This window comes from Akebia trifoliata, chromosome 12, assembly GCF_017979445.1.
Source record: "Akebia trifoliata isolate Shusen 1 chromosome 12, ASM1797944v1, whole genome shotgun sequence".
NCBI classification, from domain to species: Eukaryota; Viridiplantae; Streptophyta; class Magnoliopsida; order Ranunculales; family Lardizabalaceae; genus Akebia; species Akebia trifoliata.
In genome coordinates this window covers 18,878,788-18,901,888 of record NC_141386.1, presented here as the reverse complement: position 1 = coordinate 18,901,888, position 23,101 = coordinate 18,878,788, and the positions used below count along the sequence as shown (strand labels likewise).

General features: G+C 39.7%; 1 protein-coding gene across 1 annotated transcript; it reads left to right on the top strand.

The window, feature by feature from the left end:
- The first annotated feature begins 479 nt into the window (after nt 1-479).
- Nucleotides 480-18,526, top strand: LOC147388999 (uncharacterized). Its single transcript, XM_086419705.1, has 4 exons — nt 480-530; nt 1,454-2,137; nt 2,848-2,982; nt 18,095-18,526. Exons 1-4 carry the CDS (start codon nt 480-482, stop codon nt 18,524-18,526), a joined length of 1,302 nt encoding a protein of 433 aa, XP_086275831.1.
- Nucleotides 18,527-23,101: the final 4,575 nt, after the last annotated feature.

Below are 23,101 nucleotides of genomic sequence, written 5' to 3'. Positions count from 1 at the left end.
ATGGTCACCTCGACGATGAGAATGTCAAGCTTAGGTTATTTCCACTCTCTCTCGAAGACCATGCTGCGGCTTGGTTAAATTCCTTGTCTTCCAACTCTATCACTACATGGGATGAGTTGTCGAGAAAATTCATGGCCAAATTCTTCCCTATGGCGAAGACGGAACAATTCAAAAATGCCATTCGGAACTTCAAGGGAAGACCGGATGAAGAATTCTCCCAGACTTGGGAAAGGTTCAATGACCTTCTTGTTAAGTGTCCACATCATGGGATAGACAAAGCCCAATTAGTTAATTTCTTTTACCGAGGTCTCCCAACAGCCCAGCGTATTCTTCTCGAGTCTATGCATCAGGGTAAATTCATGAATCAAACTCCTAATCAAGCTTATGAATTCTTAGTCGAATTGGCTGAGAATGCTCGAAATTGGAGCACAAACATAGGGGATTTCGATAGAGGAGATTTAGGAGTCAAGAAGCCGGGCATGTATGAGGTTAAGTCTGATCCTGAACTTAAGAGTGTCATGAATAGCCTTGTGAGTAGCTTACAAAGTCTCAATAAGAAGTTCGACGCTTTTAGTGTCAAATCCAATTTCCACGAAGCCACTCCAATTCTACAAGTTGCCACAGAGACATTTTCATCATGTCAGCTGTGTGAGAATTTCAATCATTCTACAGAGAATTGTCCCACCTTGACTCTCTCGCAGTCAGAGCAAGCCAATGCTGTTGGAAATTACAGCACGTATAGGAAACCCACTCCTAACTCCTATAGTCAGACGTACCATCCCGATAATAGGTTTCACCCCAATTTCTCCTATCGACAAAGTGAACCTATCCAATCAGGAGGTCCTCCAGGGTTTCAGAAAAATTTCAATCGTCAAACTCATGCCAGTGCGAACCTATCTTTGGTTCCGCAGCCATCCTATTCTTCACCTCAAAATTCTGATCAACGGGCGATCGTTGTCGACCCTATGACCAATTACTCTCCTCCTGTTGCTCAACCAAACTCAGCATTGGAATCAATGATGGCTGAGATATTAAAGCAACAACAGCAACTCATACATCAACAAATCCAAACTACCCAGAACCAGTCTCAGACCAACCAGGTCACTGCGCAAGCAATCAAAAATTTAGAGGTTCAGATGGGTCAGTTAGCTTCATCCATAGGAGAGAAAAACAAAGGCCAGTTTCCCAGTCAAACTGTGCCTAATCCAGCAGGAACTGTTCCAAGAGGACAGTATGAAATCAATAGTCAGGCAGGTCCCTCTAATTCTGTCCAAGCCGTCCACACCTTACGATCTGGCAAATTGGTGGACAATAAAGTTGAAATGCCTGAGGAGGTTCTATCCAAAGAAACAACCTCTAGTGCACCTTCCACAGAAAAAGAAGACCAGTCTAAGGAAACACCTCCTCCTCTCGAAAGTCGAGTAATCATTCCCAAAGCTCCGTTCCCTCATAGACTTCTAGACAACAAAAAGGGAAAACAATTGGAAGGAATTCTAGAAGTGTTCAGAATGTTCAAATAAATATTCCCTTTCTTGACGCAATTCGTCAAATTCCCTCATATGCCAAGTTTCTCAAGGATCTCACCACAGTGAAGCGAAAAACTCCTGTGCCAAGAGAGGCTGTGATGACAGCCCAGTCTTCCTGTCTGATTCAGCAGACAATTGTTCCCAAATTCAAGGACCCAGGCTGTCCTACAATTTCTGTGCACATTGGAGAAACGATGATTGAGAAATGTCTATTAGATCTTGGGGCTAGTGTGAATCTTCTTCCTTTCTCAGTCTACCAACAATTAGGTTTAGGTGAACTTAAACCTACAGATATCACTCTGAGTCTAGCAGATAGATCGGTGAAGATTCCCAAGGGAATAGTAGAGGATGTGATTATCAAGGTGAAGGATTTCTACTTTCCTGCCGACTTCGTGGTTCTTGACACTGAACCTGTCATTAACCCAAATTCTCATGTTCCAGTCATCTTAGGAAGACCCTTCTTAGCCACTTCCGATGCAGTCATCAAGTGTCGCAATGGTATCATGACCCTATCATTTGGGGACATGAAGGTCAAAATGAACGTCTTCCAAAATAAGTTTCAATCTACTGACATGGATGATTTGGAAGAAGTCAACATGATCGACACTCTGGTCAGTAGTACGTTCAAAGAAGAGGAGAACAAGGATCCGTTTGAAGAGTATTTTGGCCAATTCGGCCTTGAGTTCGATATTGAGAAATCCATCAGGGAGGTGAACTCTCTTCTTGAATCCGTCCCTATGATGGATTGGCAGCCAAAAATTCAGAGTCTGTCCTCTCTCTCGTCATCCCCAATAGTGGAAGAAATTTCAAATCTCGAGTTAAAGCAATTGCCTGATACGCTGAAATACGCATTTTTGGGTAATGCTGAAACTTTCCCTGTCATTATCTCCCTCCCTACTCTAGAAAAATCACAAGAAAATCGGTTACTTGACGTTCTGCGCGAAAATCGAGAAGCTATTGGGTGGACCATAGCTGATATCAAAGGCATCAGTCCTTCTGTGGTCATGCATCAAATTCATCTTGAGGAAATTTTCAAACCATCGAGAGAACCACAGAGGCGACTCAATCCGGTGTTACAAGAGGTCGTCGAAAAGAAGTCATCAAACTTTTAGATGCGGGTATTATATACCCCATCTCGGATAGTAAATGGGTTAGTCCAGTTCAGGTTGTCCCTAAAAAGTCAGGTGTCACAGTTGTGACAAATCAGGATAATGAACTCATACCTACTCGAGTCCAAACCGGATGGAGAGTGTGTATAGACTACCGAAAACTGAATACGATGACACGTAAGGATCACTTCCCTCTTCCATTCATCGATCAGATGCTTGAACGTTTAGCTGGTCATGCTTATTATGTGTTTCTTGACGGATATTCGGGATACAACCAGATCCCAATAGCCCCAGAGGACCAAGAAAGACAACGTTTACCTGTCCATTTGGGACCTTCGCCTATCGACGTATGCCCTTTGGGCTATGTAATGCTCCTGCCACCTTTCAAAGGTGCATGTTGAGTTTTTCTGATATGGTCGAAGACTTTCTTGAAGTCTTCATGGACGATTTTTCTGTATTTGGGTCGAGTTTTGATGACTGTTTGGATCATTTGAAATTAGTTTTGAAAAGATGTCGAGAGAAGCACCTTGTGCTAAATTGGGAAAAGTGTCACTTCATGGTTACCTCTGGGATAGTTCTAGGGCACATTATTTCCCACAAAGGAATTGAGGTAGATAAAGCCAAAGTCGATCTCATCGCAAATCTCCCTCCACCTAGAACTGTGAAAGAAGTTCGTTCGTTCTTAGGGCACGCAGGGTTTTATAGAAGGTTCATCAAAGACTTCGGAAAAATTTCAAAACCCTTGTGTGATCTGTTAGCCAAAGACATTTCTTTCGAGTTTTCTACCACTGCTTGTTTATCCGCCTTTGAGAAGCTAAAAACTGAGTTGACCTCAGCACCTATTATCCAACCACCCAATTGGGATCTCCCATTTGAGGTGATGTGTGATGCATCCGATTACGCTATAGGTGCTGTATTGGGACAACGAGTTGACAAACTCCCCCATGTCATCCAGTATGCCAGCAAGACGCTTAATGATGCCCAGCTCAATTATTCCACCACGGAAAAGGAACTACTAGCAGTAGTTTTTTGCCTTAGATAAATTCCGTTCCTATCTTATAGGGTCCAAAGTAGTCATTTTCACTGACCACGCAGCGCTGAAATACCTTCTTGCCAAGAAGGATGCAAAAGCGAGGTTGATACGATGGATCCTTCTTCTTCAAGAGTTTGATCTCGAAATTCGAGACAAAAAGGGATGCGAGAATGTGGTTGCAGACCACCTATCTAGGCTAGTAGTTGAAACTCTCTCTGACTCTCTTCCGATTTCTGAAAATTTTCCTGACGAGCAAATCATGGCAGTTTCTATTTCTGACACACCTTGGTACGCTGACATTGTCAACTACCTGGTGACAGGTCAAACTCCCACCTCTTGGAGTAAACAAAATCGCCTGCGTTTCCTCGCCCAAGCCAAATGGTTCTTCTGGGATGATCCGTATTTATTTAAATACTGTCCAGACCAGATAATTCGTCGATGTATTGATGAGAGAGAACAAAATGGTATTCTCGAGTTCTGCCACAATCATGCTTGTGGTGGGCATTTTGGAGGAAAGAAAACAGCAGCTAAAATCCTACAGTGTGGTTTTTATTGGCCCACAATCTTTCGTGACGCTCATCTCTTTGCTAAATCTTGTGATAGATGTCAACGTCTAGGAAAAATCAGTCGAAGAAATGAGATGCCCCAACAACCAATTTTGATCATCGAAATCTTCGATGTTTGGGGTATTGACTTCATGGGTCCCTTCCCCATTTCACACGGATTCCAATACATTTTAGTCGCAGTCGACTACGTGTCAAAATGGGTTGAAGCCACAGCTTGTCGAACGAATGATCATAAGGTTGTTGTTCAATTTCTCAAAAACACAGTGTTTGCCCGATTTGGTACCCCTCGTGCTATCATTAGTGATGGAGGGAAACATTTCTGTAACCGAGTTTTTGAAAGCTTGATGCGCAAATATTCAATCACTCATAAGGTAGCTACTCCGTATCACCCACAAACCAGTGGGCAGGTCGAAATTTCTAATCGTGAGATCAAAACCATTCTTGAAAAAACCGTCAATCCGACTCGTAAAGATTGGTCCTTACGATTATCAGATGCCTTGTGGGCTTACAGAACAGCGTTCAAAACTCCAATAGGAATGTCTCCTTATCGGTTAATCTTTGGTAGAGCCTGTCATTTGCCAGTCGAACTTGAGCATCGAGCTTATTGGGCGATCAAACATTTAAATTTTGATCTAGCGAAGGCCGGTGAGCTTAGAAAACTCCAACTCACTGAGTTGGAAGAATTAAGGAATGATGCTTACGATAGCGCAAAACTTTACAAAGATCGAACGAAAATCTGGCATGATAGGCATATTCAGAGAAAATCTTTCCACGTAGGGCAGAGAGTGCTCCTTTATAACTCTCGCCTTCATTTATTTCCAGGGAAATTAAAGTCTCGTTGGACTGGACCATTTTTGATTCACAATATTCACCCTCATGGAAACATCGAGGTACTCAACCCAGCCAATGGAATATTTTCCAAGTCAATGGCCAAAGGCTGAAGCCATTTCAGACTCTCCCTCATTCATCGGAAAAAGATTCATTTTTGAGTAATCCTGTGTACCAGGATTAGCTCCAGTTCCATGTCTGGCTGAAGACATTAAACTTAGCGCTATTTCGGGAGGCAACCCTTGATTTGTGTGCTTATTTTGTCAATTTTTTTTTCCACATTTACTCACCTTCTAAAAAAGTTTAAATCTTTTCAAAAAAAAAAAAAAAAAAAAATTTCGGACCACTTATTTTGGCATACTTTTTATGTGGCGTGCTTCTTAGCTTCTACATCCTATGCGGAACACTTCTGTTGGTTGTACCTACAACTTCTGCTACGTAATGACATCCATTTTCAGGTGTACTCTAAACCTCTATTCTTTAATCATTGAGGACAATGCTAAATTTAGGTTTGGGGGTGTGGGATAGCACATTTTAATTTTTGTACATTGTTTTCGGTACATTTTCAAAAATACCTTCATCAAAATTTTTATATGTACTGTCATCATACGAATTTTTAAAACCAGGCTCATGTCCAATTTGTTTATAAATTCTTATTCCTCAAAAACAAGATATTTTGAAAAACAAAATTCACGTCACTTCTGATTGTAGTGAAAAAGTTATTTTGGATTAAGAGTTGTCTTCTTCTTCACTGTCTAGAATGAGAGGGAAAGCTTGAAAAATAATGAACTTTGACCTCCTTGTCCTTTGGTTGGCTGAATAGAAGAAAAACAGAACTGTAGTTGATATTTTTGGAGACAGCAACCATAGGATTAGACTGGGTACCTTGAAAAGGGCTACCTGCTTTTTGAAAAAAAAAGATATCAGAAAAATGATAAAGCGTGAAAAAGGTTGAAAAGAAAAGCAGAAAGATGTGAAGGTTAGAACTGAAAAAGTGCAAATTGTAAAAAGAGTCCAATGGGACCAAAATAGTTCAGTAGGGTGAAAGCCGTCAATGGTAAAAACGTGAGTACACTGGAATATCACAGATAAAGCCCCTTAGAGGTATTAAAGTGAACATCCATACTTCTCACAATCCCAGACAGGAGGCTCAGTTTCGAGTTAGAATTTAGGCAGACCCATACATTTTAGTAGTTAAGAAGGGAAACCTTGTTCCGAAAAATTTATGTTACAATCAGAAAAATTTGTGCACACACTCAAGATATTTCTGAAAATGAGGAATAAAAAGAATTTCTACTCAAATAGACCTTTGACTGGATTTTTGAAAATTGGTGTGATGACACTATATGCAATAATTTTGAAGTTGTTATCTTTCAAAATGTTAGAATTTTGTGGGTATATTCACTGCAAACCCTCACGAGTCAAACTCGTCCACTAGGGGTAACCTAGGGGTTTAAGGGCTTACTGCATAAGCTAAATGCAGTCGGGAACCTCACGAAAGAGGAGTTGTTTACATTTAAGTTTTGCTCGGGACTAGCAAAATTGAGGTTTGGGGGTGTGATAAGGTCCCAATTATTCGATTTTGGGACCGTAATTGCATTAAGATTACCATTGCATAAATGTTAGTTCCTTTAAATAATTGCAAAATTATTTTATTTATCCAAATTAATAAAGCTAATGATATATTAGTGTTAATTGTAGCGCACGTGGAAGCCAACAAATCGCGAAACAATTACGGTTACAATACACGAGTCGAAGGGAAGTTTCCAGAAAAATCTCGGTCGATTTGGGCGCCACGTCACCGCGCGCGCCAGGCTAGCATGACCGCGCCGCGGTCATTTCGAGGAATTTGGTTTCGAGATTTTTACAGAAGCTTCTAGAAGCTTCGGTGGTTGTAACTGAATGGGTAGTTCGAAGCAAATCATCCGAGAAGTTGACCCGATTACCCGAATACAAATGTTATAAATTGGGGGCTCTTCTCTTCTCTTCTCTTGTTCCATAAGTTTTGATTTTTTCTTCTTTTAATTTTCTGTAATTTTTCCTTTTGGTGAGATCTTGAGTGTAGTGAGAACATCAAGAGTAAGCCATTGGCTCTATTGTAACTCTTTTGAGAGATCCATTCAAGAAGGAATCAAGTTGCATCTTCATCTTCTTCTCCCATCTTCTCTTTGCTTTTTAATATTGTTGCAATATGATCCTTGCGATGATCGGCTAGATCCTCTTTAGAGAGATCAATGATGCCGAAGCAAGTTTATCCCTCTAATGTAGTTTTAATTCCTTATTTTGCTTACATGTTTACTATTCTAGAAATTCTACTTTGATTAGATGATCTACTTATATTTTTGATTCAAACTTTGATAGCCATTACTTAGATAAGCTCAAGAACGGCTATGCTTTGTGAAGAATCTAAATATAAGCTAGGCAATCTCAATTAAATCTGAATTTTCATGAATGTCTCTTGGTTACCTTTAATAATTAAACCGCTCCACCTTCCGATCCATGAGCAATGACTTGCTACATGGATTGAGTTATTCTTGGAATTGATCTACATTATGGATAGTTTGTGAAGGCTACATTGAACTCTCTAATCTCCCTTTCTTTTATCTTTAACCTTTAGTTTCTGTTTAAATAGAATTGCAAGTTTATTTCCATCTTATTTGTGCAACAAATCAGTTTTGTTTTTAAATCAATCTGTTTCAAAGCTTTGTTTTGGTTTCTAATCGAATGAATATTTGAATCTTCGTTGTCCCTGTGGAACGAATTCGACTTACCCAAAGTCCATTTCTTAATCTTAATCTCTGCATCTCTTTTGCAAGCATTACAACCGATCATGAAGGGCTGTAAAAATGAGATGAATGGGTGAGTAAAGGACTGTAAAAAATGAGATGGAAGAGGTATGTGAAGGGCTATAAAAAAACGTGGTGGAAGGGGTGAATGGAGGGTTGTAAATTAATGAAAAATGTGGGCTGTGTGTGTTTTAATGGAGATGGATGCAGCAAGGTGTGTTGTTTGGAGAGTTGTAGAGAAAGAGCTGAGGACGATGGGAGGAAGATGTGGGATGGTAGATTGTTTGGAGAGTTGCAGAGAGGGCTGAAGACAATGACGATGTTGCTGTAATTTTTTTTTTTTTTAAATGGGAGAAAAAGATGATGAAGTAGTATTTTTTAGTGGAGGACAGCCCAAAATGTCTCTCTAATGGTGGATGGTTCTTGCTGTCTTATGGTGATCTTCCAAATAACGTGAGAGAAGGAGAGTGGGTAATGGGAGAGATGGCCTAAGAGAGAAGAAGATAGAGAACCTCTGAGAGAAGAAGAAAGAATTGCTGGTTTTTATGGCAGTCAAAAACGTTTTTTTATTTTATTTTCTTCTTCTTTTTTCCCCTTCTTTTCCCAATCGGTTGCTCATTATTTATTCAAGAGAGGGAGAGATGGAGGAAGAAGTGGGGAAGAAAGAGGGAGAGAGCGGTGGAGATGTTGGAGAAGAGGACGTGGGGTAAAGGAGGTTCGTTGGAGACGTGGCTGTTGTGTGGGTGAATAGAACAGTTGGAAAAGAAGAAGAGGAACACGTGGGGAAGAAGAAGAAACGTGGGTCTTTTCTTTTTATTTTTTTTATTTATTTTTTAATATTTTTTTAACATTTTTTATGTTTCTTTTAATAGAATAAGGGAGGAATCTCACACTACTCGTACTACGGTAGTCTATTGTCGTTGAATTCTAATTGGTTTATTTGATTTGAATTTCGAAGTTGTCGACAGTTGGATTTGAATTTAATGTTTTAATTTAAATTTGCATTTGGTTTGATTTCAATTTGATTTTAAATTTTGATTATTCGATTAAAATTAAATTTAAATTTTGATTTTAATATTGGTTGTTGGTCGATTTGATTTAATTTGATTGGTTGATCGATTTTTTTTTAATTGGTTAAATAATTTGATGATTTTTTTTACTTGATTTGATTTTGATTTTGAATTTTAATTGTGATTGGATTTTGTCGATATTTTAATTTGATATTTAATTTTGATTTTGATTTTGTATTTTAATTGACATTTAATTTGATTTTAAATTGTTGTTACATTTTGAATTTGAATTTGATTTTGATTAAATTTTAGTTTAATTTTCAATTTGAATCTTATTTTGATTTTTGATTTAAATTTGATTTGAATGTTAAATTGGTTTCTTGGTTGGATTTTTGTTTGATTTTTTATTTTATTTCCTAAGGATTAGGGTCTCTTTATTAGAGTTGGATATTGAGGGGTATTTTGGTCTTTTTGACGATTTTTATAGATTTTTCTCAAACTTCTCTGTTTTCATTGATTTGGGTTTCGTTAGACTCGAAATCACATTCTGAGTGCAAAGGAGGTATTTTCGAAATTTTTCGGAGGTCCGAAGTTTATGAGGGGTAATTTCATCATTTTGATGATTTTTTACAAATTTTTACAAATTTCTCTGTTTTCATTGATTTGGGTCCTGTTAGACTCGAAATCATATTCTGAGTGCAATGGAGGTACTTTCAAGACTTTTCAGAAATCCAAAATTTATGAAGGGTATTTTCGTCATTTTTATGATTTTTACAAATTTTTAAGGATTTCAGCGTGAGGTTTCTTTCAGTCCCTATGTGATTATTTCTCAATCTCAAATTCATATTTTTCTAGCGTAGTGAGGTCTCTAAGTTATCGAACTGTGTAGTGAACCTATGCGTACGTACTTGCTTAGTCAGGTGTAAGATGTAGCGATCCTAAGCGTGCGTAAATTTCTATGTCGAGTCGTGACGAGTAGGGAGAATGAAAAAAAACTAGAAATAGAAGGAATCATCCAGTATTCACAAGCCTTCGAGTTCTTTTATGCTCATCATTAGGAATCCACAATAGCCAGGTGACGAATTGTAGAATTAGGCAGATGTAAAAATGGGGTGTCTACAGATGCCCCTCTTTGGCAGAGGGTGGAAGTCAACTAGATGCCCAATCTATTGTGCTAGATAGTGCGACATCCGAATGCCAAAGCTAGTGACAGTCCATTTTGCGGTTTGATTCGACAATTTGTCAAAGTATCCAGATCCTTGAGGATAACCTCTCCTTAGAAAAATGTCAGATCTTTGAATTTTGAAAAATTCTCCTTGACTAATGCAAATGCAATATGAGTGCATGTATGTGCCATTGTGTAGTGATAATTTTGAAAATGCGCATCTCCATTCTTTACATTCATGCTGAGAGGATAGCAAATTGTGTAAGGTCAACATAAAATCCATGCAACATGTTTTTGTAGAAAATCAGATAAAACTGAGAATAAATTGAGCAGGTCTGAGTAAAATTCGAGACGAATCTCAGAGGGTCTGAGCAAAATCTGAGTAGGTCTGAGTAAAGTCTGAAACGAATCTCAACGGGTTTGACCAAAATCCGAGAAGACCCTCGGTGGTATCTGAGAAAAATTTGAGAAAATCCTCGGCGGTATCTGAGCAAAATCCGAGAAAGAATCTCAGCAGGTCTGAGTACAATCTGAGAAAGAATCTCGGCAGGTCTGAACAAAATCTGAGTAGGTCTGAGTAAAATCCAAGATGAATCTCGGCGGGTTTGAGCAAAATTTGAGAAAGAATCTCGGCAGGTCTGAGTAAAATCCAAGAAAGAATCTCGACGGGTCTGAGAAAAATCCGAGAAAGAATCTCAGCAGGTTTGAGCAAAATTTGAGAAAGAATCTCGGCGGGTCTGAGCAAAATATTGGAGTAAAATTTCATTCCATAAGAACCAAATTTTTTTTATTTATTTAAAAAGGTCAGATCTACATTTTTTAGTTTTTTGAACCTCAGGGGTTTTCAAAAAAATGATATCGAAAGGGTAACCTTTAAGTTCAGATTTTCCTTATCCTTTGGGATTGGAATTGATCAGGCTTAAGAATAAAAAATGCCCCTAGTTTGATAGGACCTTACACTGGAGATAATTGAATATATTTTGAAAAGATATGCCCATAATGTAGGGGAAAAATAAATATGCTTCCAAACAAAAGGAGAAGTGCCCCTGAATATGAAAATTAGAAGTCTTAAATTATCACAAGTGCAATAACGATTCACTTTTAATTTTGACTTTATTGAAGATCATGAGCCAGGCTCATCTGTTGAAAATAAATATTCACTTTTGCGATTCATCTTGGAGATCACGTTTTTTCCCTTTGGCTCGCTTAGGAAAGTAAACCTTTTTAGATTAGTCGTAGACGAGATACATGTGGCTTCTAAGTCTTTGCCTAATTTAAACTAGGTATTGAAGCTTGGTCATTCAGACTTCTGATGCTTTGACTCAACTCATCATTTTAGATTTTCAACTCAACGAAGATTTTCTTTTGATTGCTCTATTTTTTGCCTAGATTGCCTATTCAGGTTTTCAATCTAGTGAGCATACCCTAATTTTTACCTAGACCGTCTTTTCAGGTTTTCGATCTAGCGAGCTTATAATTTTCTTTTTCTTTGCTCTGATTGTTGCCAAGGCCGTCCTTTCAGATTTTCAACCTTGCGAGCTTGTCTTAATTTTTGCCTAAGCTGCCCTTTCGAGTTTTCAACCTAGCAAGTTCTTTTTTTTTTTAACTTCTGGAGTTACTGTTTGATCACGCTTGCTATTTTCCTTGACCTTTCCGTGTGGTACTTAGGAGGACTTCCATAGGTGGGCTTAGAAGTAGGCTAAGAAAGAAAGGAGACTTGAAGCTCAAGAACCCGAATGCCCCTTGTGTGGCATTCCTTTAAAATAGTTTTCTTTTCCTTTCCCATTTTGACAATTTTTTCTTTGCGGGGGAACATATTTCTTTTAATTTTTTTTAACTGGTCGGGCCTGAAGTAACTTCTCAGGTTGCCTACGTACCCCATAATTTTGGGATCAGACCAAAACGTAGTTCGAACATTTTCCTTCCTTGGGTTAGGTGATTGGGTTGAGAAAGAAAAATATATATATATTTTTTTTCAAATGGCTGCAAGGGACTGAGAAAGAAGATATTTGACTAGGTAATAAGAAAATTGGTTCGACCGAAGATGGCCTCCTCAAATATAGTACCGCTTGATTTGGTCAAGGTTTGTCGGTTCTAGTAATTCGACGCCATCATGAACTTGGAGTTTAACGGCTTTTCCGGGCAGTACCTCTTTGATGATGAAGGGACCTCCCCAATTGGGCTTGAATTTACCTCTAGGATCAAAGATGGGTGCTCGATTTTCTTTGAGTACTAGTTCTCCAACTTGTAAGTCGCGAACTTTAACCCTTTTATCAAATGCCCGAGCGACTCTTCTCTGATAAGCTTGCACATGGTACAAAGCTCTAAGTTGTTTTTCATCGATTAAGTTCAACTCTTCGTACCGGTGACGAACCCCATCTGCTTCTGATAACTGACTTTCCATTAAAATCCTGAGGGACGGGATTTCCATTTCAACGGTAAGACAACTTCTATTCCGTATACTAGTGAATAAGGGGTGGCTCCGGTGGAAGATTGTATCGAGGTACGGTATGCCAGAGCGTAAATGGTAATTTTTCAGACCAATCCTTATGAGATTGACACATCTCCCTGATAATCGTCTTGAGATTCTTATTGGCTACTTCAACTAATCTGTTAGTCTGGGGACGATAGGGTGATGATTTGTAGTGTCGGATCTTGAACTTTGAACACAGAGAAATAAATTCAGCTTTGAAATGTGAATCGTTATCATAGATCAAATCAGAAGGTACCCCATATCAATTGATAATATGTGTTTGGACGAACTTGGCAACTTTGGATGTAGTGAGAACATCATATGAGGTGGCCTCCACCCATTTTGTAAAATAATCAATGGCCACGAGAATGTATTCATGTCCATTCGATGCTTTAGGTGTGATTTTACCAATTATGTCTGTAGATACGTGGATCTCGTCATTACGACGATCACATCTACGAAGAATTGGAGTTGCCACCATTCAAATTGTAAATGGGTGTGAATGGTCACCCAGTGCACATTTTTCAGAAAATTGCCCTTTTTGGTGTTAGTGACTCGCAACGGATAGGGAACTAATCAAACCTAGAGATTTGGGCAAACGGCTCGGTTGGAGAAAATGGAAGGGGTTAGACACCCTTTTTTCCCCGCCAAGTGGCGGTAACCTCAACATAATTCGGTCATTTTAGTTTTAAAGAACCTCGATAAATAAAGTGCCACGTGGAAGTGTTTGTACCCTCGATAGGGATTCATTTTCGGCTTGATCGTAGGGTCATTTCATTGATGGAAATGACCCTTATGAACCTTTAGCCTTGGGGTCCATTCATTTAAAAAATAAAAATAAAAGAGTAGAAAGGGGGTATCAAAAAAGGGAGAAAGAGAGGATAGAGAGAGAGGGGGGTGCTATGCACCCATCTTGAAGCTTCAAGTTCACCCTTCTTTCTTCATTTCTTCTTCTTCTTCTATGCTTCTTAGATCCTTATTGAAGTATGAGAGTGAAGTTACCTTTTTTTTAGAAGATGGTATGAGAGAGTAATAGAGTAGAAGAGGGGTGAGTAGATTTTTTTTTTAGGAGACTTGGTAAACATTTTTGGAAGAAGGGGAGGGGTATTTATAGTGTTTGGAGGATGGTTTGAGGGGTATAATGGGGTGAAGAGTTGAGTGATTAGAGAATGGCATGGGTATTTGAAGTGGAGGGTATGAAATTTTGAATATAAGGGAGGGTATTTGTATAATGAGGGAAATGGGTAGTGTTTTAACCCAAATGGTTTGGATCCTACCCAAATCCATTTGGGTAGAGTGTTTGGTGGGATGAGATGAGTGATGGTTGATGGGGGAGTGAGGGTGTAAGAGGGTTGTTTGGAGAAGGAGTGTTAGGTTGGTTGAAGAGGTGAGGTGTTTAGATTTAGGGGAATGGGTTGTGTAAGAGGTGGGTAGATTGATTTTTGGGAGGAGAAAGGGGATGATGCCATGTGGCATATGTGATGAAAGAGTGTGGTGATGAGATTGGTTGATTGGTTGATGGTGGTTGTTTGATTAAAGAGAGAAGTATGGGTTGAGGTGATTTTATTGGAGTGTTTTAAGGAAGATGATGGGTATAGATATGGGTGGTGATGTGGGTGGTTGATGATGTTAGATAATGGTGATGGATTAGGGTATGGGTTGAGGTATGGGTGGTTGATGATGTTAGATGATGGGGATAGGTTAGGTTAGGATAGGGTAAGGGTTGAGGTGATTTTGGAGGAAAATGATGTGTTAGATGAGTTGTTTAGAGAATGGTGATGGGGGTGGGTGATTAGATGAGGGAGGTGAATGGTGGTGATGACATGTGTCATCTTTTGATGTGAAGATTGTGATTGATTGATGTGGATAATGGATAATGGGTTAAGGTAGTGGGTTGGATAATGAATTGGATAGGTTTATGGGCTTTTAAGTGTTGGACTTGGGTTTAGGAGAGTTGTGGATCATTTTGGCTTGGTTAGGATTTGTTTTGAGTTGGATATTTGAGGAAAGTAGGTGTTAGGGTTTAGATGACATGGAGTTAATTTTAGGTTAGGGTGTAAAGTGGAAAATTGGTTTAGGAGAGGGTTAAGGGTTTATGGGCCTTGCATGGGCTTACGGTGTTTGTGGTTTTTGAGGTGGAGCGGTGGAAGGTAAATGACGGGTTGGCATCCCAAGTCCCCTATTTTTTAATTTATTAATTTTTTGAGATTTTTGTGGTTGTCGATTTGATAAAAAATGCCACGTGTTTGGCAATTTGGGCCTTTTGGGCCCGTTCGAGAATTTGCTTGAAAATCGGGTATTTCGGATGCAAGAGCGGAGCGGTGAGGGTTGGGGAAATGTAGGGCAATTCAAATCCCCTTGGTGGGTCCTTTAGACTATTGGGAGGTCTTAGGAATCTTGATTCAATCAAAATTGTCATTTTTTAATGTTTTGGGCCTTAGAGGCCCGTTGGCCTATTTTGTTGGAAAATCAACATTTTTCATGGAGCGGGGTAGATGTGAGCTTGCCGGGTCCCTTTAGATGACCTACTAACCCATTGAGAGGTGTTAGAGGCTCAGATTTTGGCTAAAATGTCACATTTTAATGTTTCAGGCCTTCGAAGCCCGTTGGCCAAATTTATCGGAAAATCATTGTTTTTGGACCATTTCGAGTGAGGGCCCGTTCAAATTAGGGTGTCTACAGCTGTCCTTCTTTACAGGAATTGCGTGCAAAGAACTGGAAAGAATAGACTAAACCCCTATTTGTACGGGCCAGACGAAAATTTGCAAAACACAACTTCAAATTACCAGTGGAATTGATGACTTTCGTAGAAAATGGTTACTCAGGCACGGGGTTTGACAGAGTTACCTTATTGATTCCCTGGTGTCCATGGCGTGGAGCTCGTGTGAGACCTTGGATTTGATGAAGATTTGGTGATTTTGAAATTTGGGTATTTCTCGGTTGTGTTTTAACAAATCGAAATCAAGTGTAACTCAAAAGGATTTTGAAAATTTTCCGATTTTTTTGATTTTTGATTTTTGATTTTTTTATATTTATTTTTTATTTATTTTTTGATTTTTTTTTATGTTTTGATTTTTTTTCTTTTTTTTGATTTTTTTTTTATTTTTAATTTTTGAATGAATCGTGCTTGAGGCACGGATAGTTTTTTGATTCACTTTTATCCGTGTTTGAGGCACGGATGGCTCTTGATTCCATTTCATCCGTGTTTAAGGCACAGATTGCAATTATACCTCCTTCACCCGTATTTGGAGCACGGATGGCGCTGTTTGGGCCTTATCCGTACTGGTAACACGAACCAGTACGAATTTCAAACGGTTAAAGCCTGCACGCCCTTTCATTTTCAATTCATTCGATTTTCTTTCGGTTTTCCTTCTATTTTCTCACGATTTCTGACTATTTTCCTCCCCTTCTCTTCATCTTCTTCTTGCTTTTATTTATTTGGGCATTGACGCAACAGTTGGAGCGATTTGGAGTGCGTGTGCGGTCTTTAGGTGCTTGTGAGAGCGTTTTGAAGCTTTGGGAGATTTGTTTGCATGTATGGATTACCCTTCCGTTATTGAGGTGAGTTTTATATTTGTTCTCTTTTTTTCTCTTCCTCTTTTCTTTTCTTTTGCAATCATGTTACGTGAATCTTTGAACAGACAACACCCCTATTCCATGTTTTCCATTTTTCACTTTTGTCTTTGATTCATACATGATGTTTTTGTTTCTCCCTTTTGGATGTTGCTATGTTTGCAAATTGCCTTTCTTATTACTATTTTGGGCGACCTTGCTTTGTCGATTTTATTGCTTTTTTACTTCGTTCGCTAAATTTGTATCGATTATTGGTTTATGGCATTGGTGGATGGTGGATTTATGAAACTTGAGGGTTTGGAGGACTATTTTGGACGAGGATTCCTAGGATGTTGGGGACCTTGGTAGCATGGTGAGGGTATAGGTGGACTGGTTTGTAAGGTTAAGATAGAATGGGTGGATTGGTCGATGATGGAGTGGATGATCGAACGTTTGTTTGGTGGTTGGGGAACCAAATTATAATGCATGTGAATGGTTTAGTGAGGGGCTGATTGGTAGTTTTGAGGAAGAATTTTGAGGGTAATCTTGGGAATAGTTTTTGAGTGAGAGATAGGATTGTTATGGATGGGATTTGACTAGGATTAGGTGTACTTTTGGGCAAAAAGGTAGGGTGGTTTGTTGGAAATGAATCCTTGATGATGATTTGTACTTTTAAGATTTTGGAAGGACTGAATGAAGGCTCGGATAGGGGAAGTGATGACTGGTGGAGTGTAATGTTTTGAGGATTAGGGACTGTTTTGACGAGAGTTTTGATGAGGCTGGACCATTTGGGTGATTTGGACCGACAATTGATTATTGGGTGTTTGTTGGGCTTGGTAAGTTTGGTTCATGATTTGTTTAGCCAAGTTGGGGTGTATGGGCTTGTGAAGAGGACTGGGTGTTTTTAGAAGGGAATCGATGGTTGTGACTAGATTGTCGGGTTACGCATGGGATTGTTTAGGGCGAGGAGTGAGATGGTTTAGGTGCTGTTAGAGGTGAGAAATAGGGCTTGTTTTTGAGTGATACCTCGGGTGGTTAACGGGTTGGTTTTGGTGTAATGTTAGGGTGGCCTAAGGGGCGGTTTTTTTGGAATGAGAATGGGATCGCATTTATCGATGGTTCTTGGTAGGGATTTAGAAGTGACTAAAGTTGATGGTTTTGGGATTGTTGGGGATTGAGTTGGACTGTTAATGAAGGGGGCCCAGACTGATTGATTTTCCCTCTCTTTTTCTCTTTTTAACATGCTTTTTGATTGGAGTTGTTTGTTTATCATGATCTCTGCATTTTTTCTTTCATTTATGCTTTTCTTTGCCTGTGAATGTTTCGGCTTACTCCAGATATCTGCATATTTTTCTCTTTTGAATGGTATTCTCCCATAATGAATGATTAATCTGCTTAGCATGAGCATAGGCTTGGTTGGATAGGAAGGATTTGCGTAGGTTTGGACTGGTCTTGGCTAAGTTTGACTAAGTCTGACTTGGGTTGATGGAGTTGACTGGGTTAAGACTGAGTCGAGTTGACTCGATTTATTGGGTTGACTGGTCTTAGTGGGTTGATTGGTTTGACTAAGTTGATTGAGATAAACTGAGTTGGTTGACTGAGTTTGACTTTGGTTGACTGAGTTGACTGGGTTAACCTAGGTTCATTAGGTTGAGTTAGGTTGACCGAGTAGCTCAGGCTGAGCTGAGTTGAGTTGGATTGGATTTTTGACTTAGAGGGGATAGGTTTGATTGAGTTGACTGGGTTTGATTTAGTCCACTGGGTCTGACTCGGATGGGACTGGGTTTGACTGAGTTGGCTTCATCGAGTTGACTAGGTTTATTGGGTTGACTGGGCTTAGCGGGTCGATTGGGTTTGACTTGAGTTTCCCTTGGGTTGACTCGAGTTGACTTGGTCTTGGGTGAACTGGGTTGACTAGGTTTTGGTTACGTTGGATTGGATTTTGACTTAGGTTGACTGAGTTGGGTAGGTTATTCGGACTAGGTTCACCGAGATACGTGATGTTAGGATTTTTGCATTGTTGATTGATCACATGGCGACTTGCAGATGGGTAGAGAGCAGAGGACACGTGTAGCGCATCAGTCGTCGGACGAGGAGGAGGAGGCGAGGCCCATGACCCGGGCTCGCTTTGCTTTGGGATCTGGGGTGACGACAGAGTATGGTTGGCCGAGACAGCCATCACGGAGACCCGATTCGGCTTCAGTGGCCGGCTCTTCCTCTGGTAGTAGGGCGGATGAGGCTAGTAGTTCTCGGAGTGGTCCGACTGAGGACTTGCCTGGCAGTAGTGGTGGGAGAGGCAGAAGTGGTAGTCGAGGCCGGGCAGATAGGGTCGTGGGAGCTTGTAGAGTTGGTAGAGAGGTTCCTAGGGTTGAGATACCGGCGGAGGAGAGCGATAGGGTTCTGGACACCTCTTTGCTGCGTGGCCTAGGGAGGCATGTGTCGATGCTGGTTCGGTTGGATATCCCTACTCCCTACTGAAAGCGCCCTCAATCTGCGGGGTGCGCGGATCCGCTTTTGACCCTTGAGGTTTGGGAGTCGCCACCTAGTTATTATGGTCTAGGAACCAAACTGACTCTAAAACGGATAATGAACTAATCTACTATAGAAAATCTGAATCCGGGGATCATGTTACGGGGTTGGAAGGTGTTAGGCACCAACCCCGCCCGGCCATTGCCGGTCTCTACTTATCCCAAATAAATCTACATCGCTAATGACAAACCTAGATTAAAAAAATAATGAAAAAAAAACTTACCTTCGATCTGCAAAAGTGTTATTCCCTCAGATCTAGTGAAAACGGCTACTTGTACCGTATTTCTCACTTCGTTCTATCTCCGGATCTGATTTCTGATCTCCGAGGTAAGGTATCTCCTTCTTGGATCTGGGTGCTTCGAATTTGTTGTGGATTTTTGGGATGTTTTTTAGAGGTTTTTGGGTGTTTTTTAGGCTAAAATCGGAGTAGGGGTGTTAGGGAAGGAGTTGGGTGAAAGCGCCCTCGATCCGCGGGGTGCGCGGATCCGCTTTTGACCCTTGAGGTTTGGGAGTCGCCACCTAGTTATTACGGTCTAGGAACCGATCAATGACTCTAAACGGATAAAAACTAATCTAAAACCAAAAAAACTGAATTCGGGGATCAAGTTACGGGGTTGGAAGGTGTTAGGCACCAACCCCGCCCGGCCAAAGCCGGTCTCTACTAAATTCCCAAGTAAATTACATTGCTAAAACCTAGATAAGAAAATAAATAAAAATAAAAGGTTTACCTTTCCGATGGCAAGGACTTGGTTCCCTCAGATCTGACAAAAAGAACTTCTTGTACCGTGCTCCCTTGCTTCGTTCTGTTTTCCGGATTTGACTTCGGATCTCCGAGGCAAGGTATCTCCTTGTTTTTGAATCTGAATTCTTCAAGTTCGTTGCGGATTTGGGGATGTTTTTAGAAGGCTTTTGGGTGTTTTCTAGACTAAAATTGAAGGAGAGATGTTAGCTAAGGAGTTGGGGCTCCAAAACTAGGGTTTATGGGGGGCTAGGGGAGCTTCTAGACCTACTTCTCTTAGGGTTTATTATTTGATACGAAAATAGGGTGTGAGCACCTCTATTTATAGATGTTTTTAGGAGTTGATTTGGATAGAGTTAGTGTTTAATTAGAGATCTTTTAATTAGAGTTGTGTTTTAATTTGACTTGTTTTTGGTAGAATTGTGTTTTAATTAGAATTGTTTTAGGTAGAATTATTTTTAAGTTAGAACTCTATTAGATAGAGTTATTAATCAATTATAATTCTATTATGACTTTTGGTCTTATTTGATTGACTTTTAATGTTTTGACTTTAGTCTTAATTGATTGACTTTAAATATCTTGACTTTAGTCTTGCTTAATTGACTTTAATTTTGACTTCAGTCTCACTTGATTGACTTTAATACCTTGACTTCAGTCTTGCTTGATTTACTTTCAATTTTGGAGAACCCCCTTCCATTATTTCTTTAATTCTTTGGACCCCCAAATGGAGGGGTCCTTAAAGAAATATCCCACGAACCCTCAACAATTTTGCTTGAGAGTCCGATTAATCGATTTTTTAGGTTCAAAATTTTAAATTAATTTCATTAATGTTTAAATTTAATTATTTAATATTTTATTTATTAATTTCGAATTTGTAATTATGAAAATTGTGAAATTACCATTCTGCCCCCGGAGAGGGTTTTTCACGTTTTAAGTCGGTTTTTAATGTTCCAGGATGTTTTAGAATCGATTTTTCGTAAGGAATTCAATGGAAATATTAGTTTTTGTTATTTATGAAGTTTTTTGTGTGAAATGGTTGTGAACTTTACGAGGGGCATTTTCGTAATTTTGTCAAATTATGTTAAAATTGGTGAAATGATTTATTTGGTTTTGATTTGTTGTTTTATGTGTTTGAGAGAGGTTTCCTAAGCGTAACGTAGGCTCTAAGGTTGTTTTGAGGTTAGGGGTATTTTGGTAATTTTAGTGATTTTTATCGTGAAGCTTCTTTTTGGTCTGCAAGATGATGATTTCTATGTTTCTGGGGTCATACTTTCCTAGCGTAGCGTGGTTTCTAAGGTTTTGTCAATTCGAGATACCTCATCTGGATTTCTGAAACAAATCTGGTAACAAAGTAAAGCAATGGAATACACATCCATCATTGGGAATCCTTGCGATCGGGTTGACGAGTTGATTAATCAGGCGGATGCAAAAATGGGGTGTCTACAGATGCCCCTCTTTGGCAGAGGGTTGAAGCAAACTAGATAGCAAATCTATTTTGGTAGATAGTGCGATATCTGAATGCCAAAGTTAGTGACAGTTCATTTTGCAGCCTGATTTAACAATTTGTCAAGGTGTTCGGATCCTTGAGGGTAAAGCTCTCCCCGAATTAAAAGGTTGTCAGGTCCTTAAGCGCAAACTCTCACTGACGGTGTTAGATCCTTGAATTTTAGAGAATTGTCCCTGACTAAAAAGTGCAAATGTGCAAGTGTGTGCACTGTGTGAAATTGAGTAAAACCTGAGCATAAATTGAGCATAGACTGAGCATAAACTGGGCATAATTTGAGTAAAATTTCGAGAAAACCCTCGACGATAACTGAGCAAAATCCAAGATAACCCTTGGCGGCATCTGAGCAAAATCCAAGATAATCCTTGGCGGAAACTGAGCAAAATCCAAGATAACCCTTGGCGGAGACTGAGCAAAATCCAAGATAACCCTTGGCGGAGACTGAGAAAAATCCAAGATAACCCTTGGCGGCAACTGAGCAAAATCCAAGATAACCCTTGGCGGAGACTGAGCAAAATCCAAGATAACCCTTGGCGGCAACTGAGCAAAATCCAAGATAACCCTTGGCGGAGACTGAGCAAAATCCAAGATAACCCTTGGCGGCAACTGAGCAAAATCCAAGATAACCCTTGGCGGAGACTGAGCAAAATCCAAGATAACCCTTGGCGGCGACTGAGCAAAATCCAAGATAACCCTTGGCGGCAACTGAGCAAAATCCAAGATAACCCTTGGCGGAGACTGAGCAAAATCCAAGATAACCCTTGGCGGCAACTGAGCAAAATCCAAGATAACCCTTGGCGGAGACTGAGCAAAATCCAAGATAACCCTTGGCGGCAACTGAGCAAAATCCAAGATAACCCTTGGCGGCAACTGAGCAAAATCCAAGATAACCCTTGGCGGAGACTGAGCAAAATCCAAGATAACCCTTGGCGGCAACTGAGCAAAATCCAAGATAACCCTTGGCGGAGACTGAGCAAAATCCAAGATAACCCTTGGCGGCAACTGAGCAAAATCCAAGATAACCCTTGGCGGCAACTGAGCAAAATCCAAGATAACCCTTGGCGGAGACTGAGCAAAATCCAAGATAACCCTTGGCGGCAACTGAGCAAAATCCAAGATAACCCTTGGCGGAGACTGAGCAAAATCCAAGATAACCCTTGGCGGCAACTGAGCAAAATCCAAGATAACCCTTGGCGGAGACTGAACAAAATCCAAGATAACCCTTGGCGGAGACTGAGCAAAACTGGCAAAGGAATGAATGAATTTTGGAGAAAACTGATTAGAACGAATCGGAGAACGAATAAATCTGGAAGATAATGAATCTGGAAGAGAAATGATTGATGATTGAATCTGGAAAAGAATCTGGAGAACGAAAGAATGTTATATCTCCTATGTGAGATCCAATATGCTTTTGTTTGAACCTCAAGGATTTATCAAAAAGTTTTATGAATTTAAAACCTGAGTTTTTATTTCTTTTGAACCTCAAAAGTTTTTCGAAAGAACTGTTATCAAGAGGGTAACCTTAACTTTGGGGTTCCTATTATTTTTAGGATTAACATTGCTCGAAGACAAAATGCCCCTAGTTTGACAATGACCATGGCCTTGAAAATAATTGAACACATCATAAAAAAATGCCCCTAGTATAAGGGGGAAAAGTTACACTAACAAAAGAAAGAAAATGCCCCTTGTATGAAGGTTTGAAATAATTGATTACCACAAGCGCAATAAAGACTCAACTTTTAATTTTGATTAATTTTATTGAAGGTTTTGAGTCAGGCTCAAGAGTACAAAATTATTTCCTTTCGAGACTCATCATAGAATTCACCCTTATCTCCCTTGGTTCACTTGGAGTAGTAAATATTTGCAGATCGATCGTAGACAAGATACTTGTGGCTTCTGAGTCTATGCCTGGTTTAAGCTAAGTATTGAACTTGATTATTCGGACTTCTGATGTTTCAGCTCGGACCGCTCTCAGCTTGGGATTTTCTTCTGTTTTTCTTTGTTGCTCTAACTTTTGCCTAGATCGCCTTTTCAGGTTTTCGATCTAGCGAGCTCTTTTCTTTTCCTTTGCTCTAATTGTTGCCAAAGTTGTCCTTTCAGATTTTCAACCTTGCGAGCTTGCCTTAATTTTTGCCTAAGTCGCCCTTTTCGGGTTTTCAACTTAGCAGGCTTCATCATTTTTTATCTTTTTCTTCTCTTCTGAACTTCTAGAGTCGCTGTCTAATCATGCTTTGCTATCTTCCTTGACTTCTCGTACGGTACTTAGGAGGACTTTTATAGG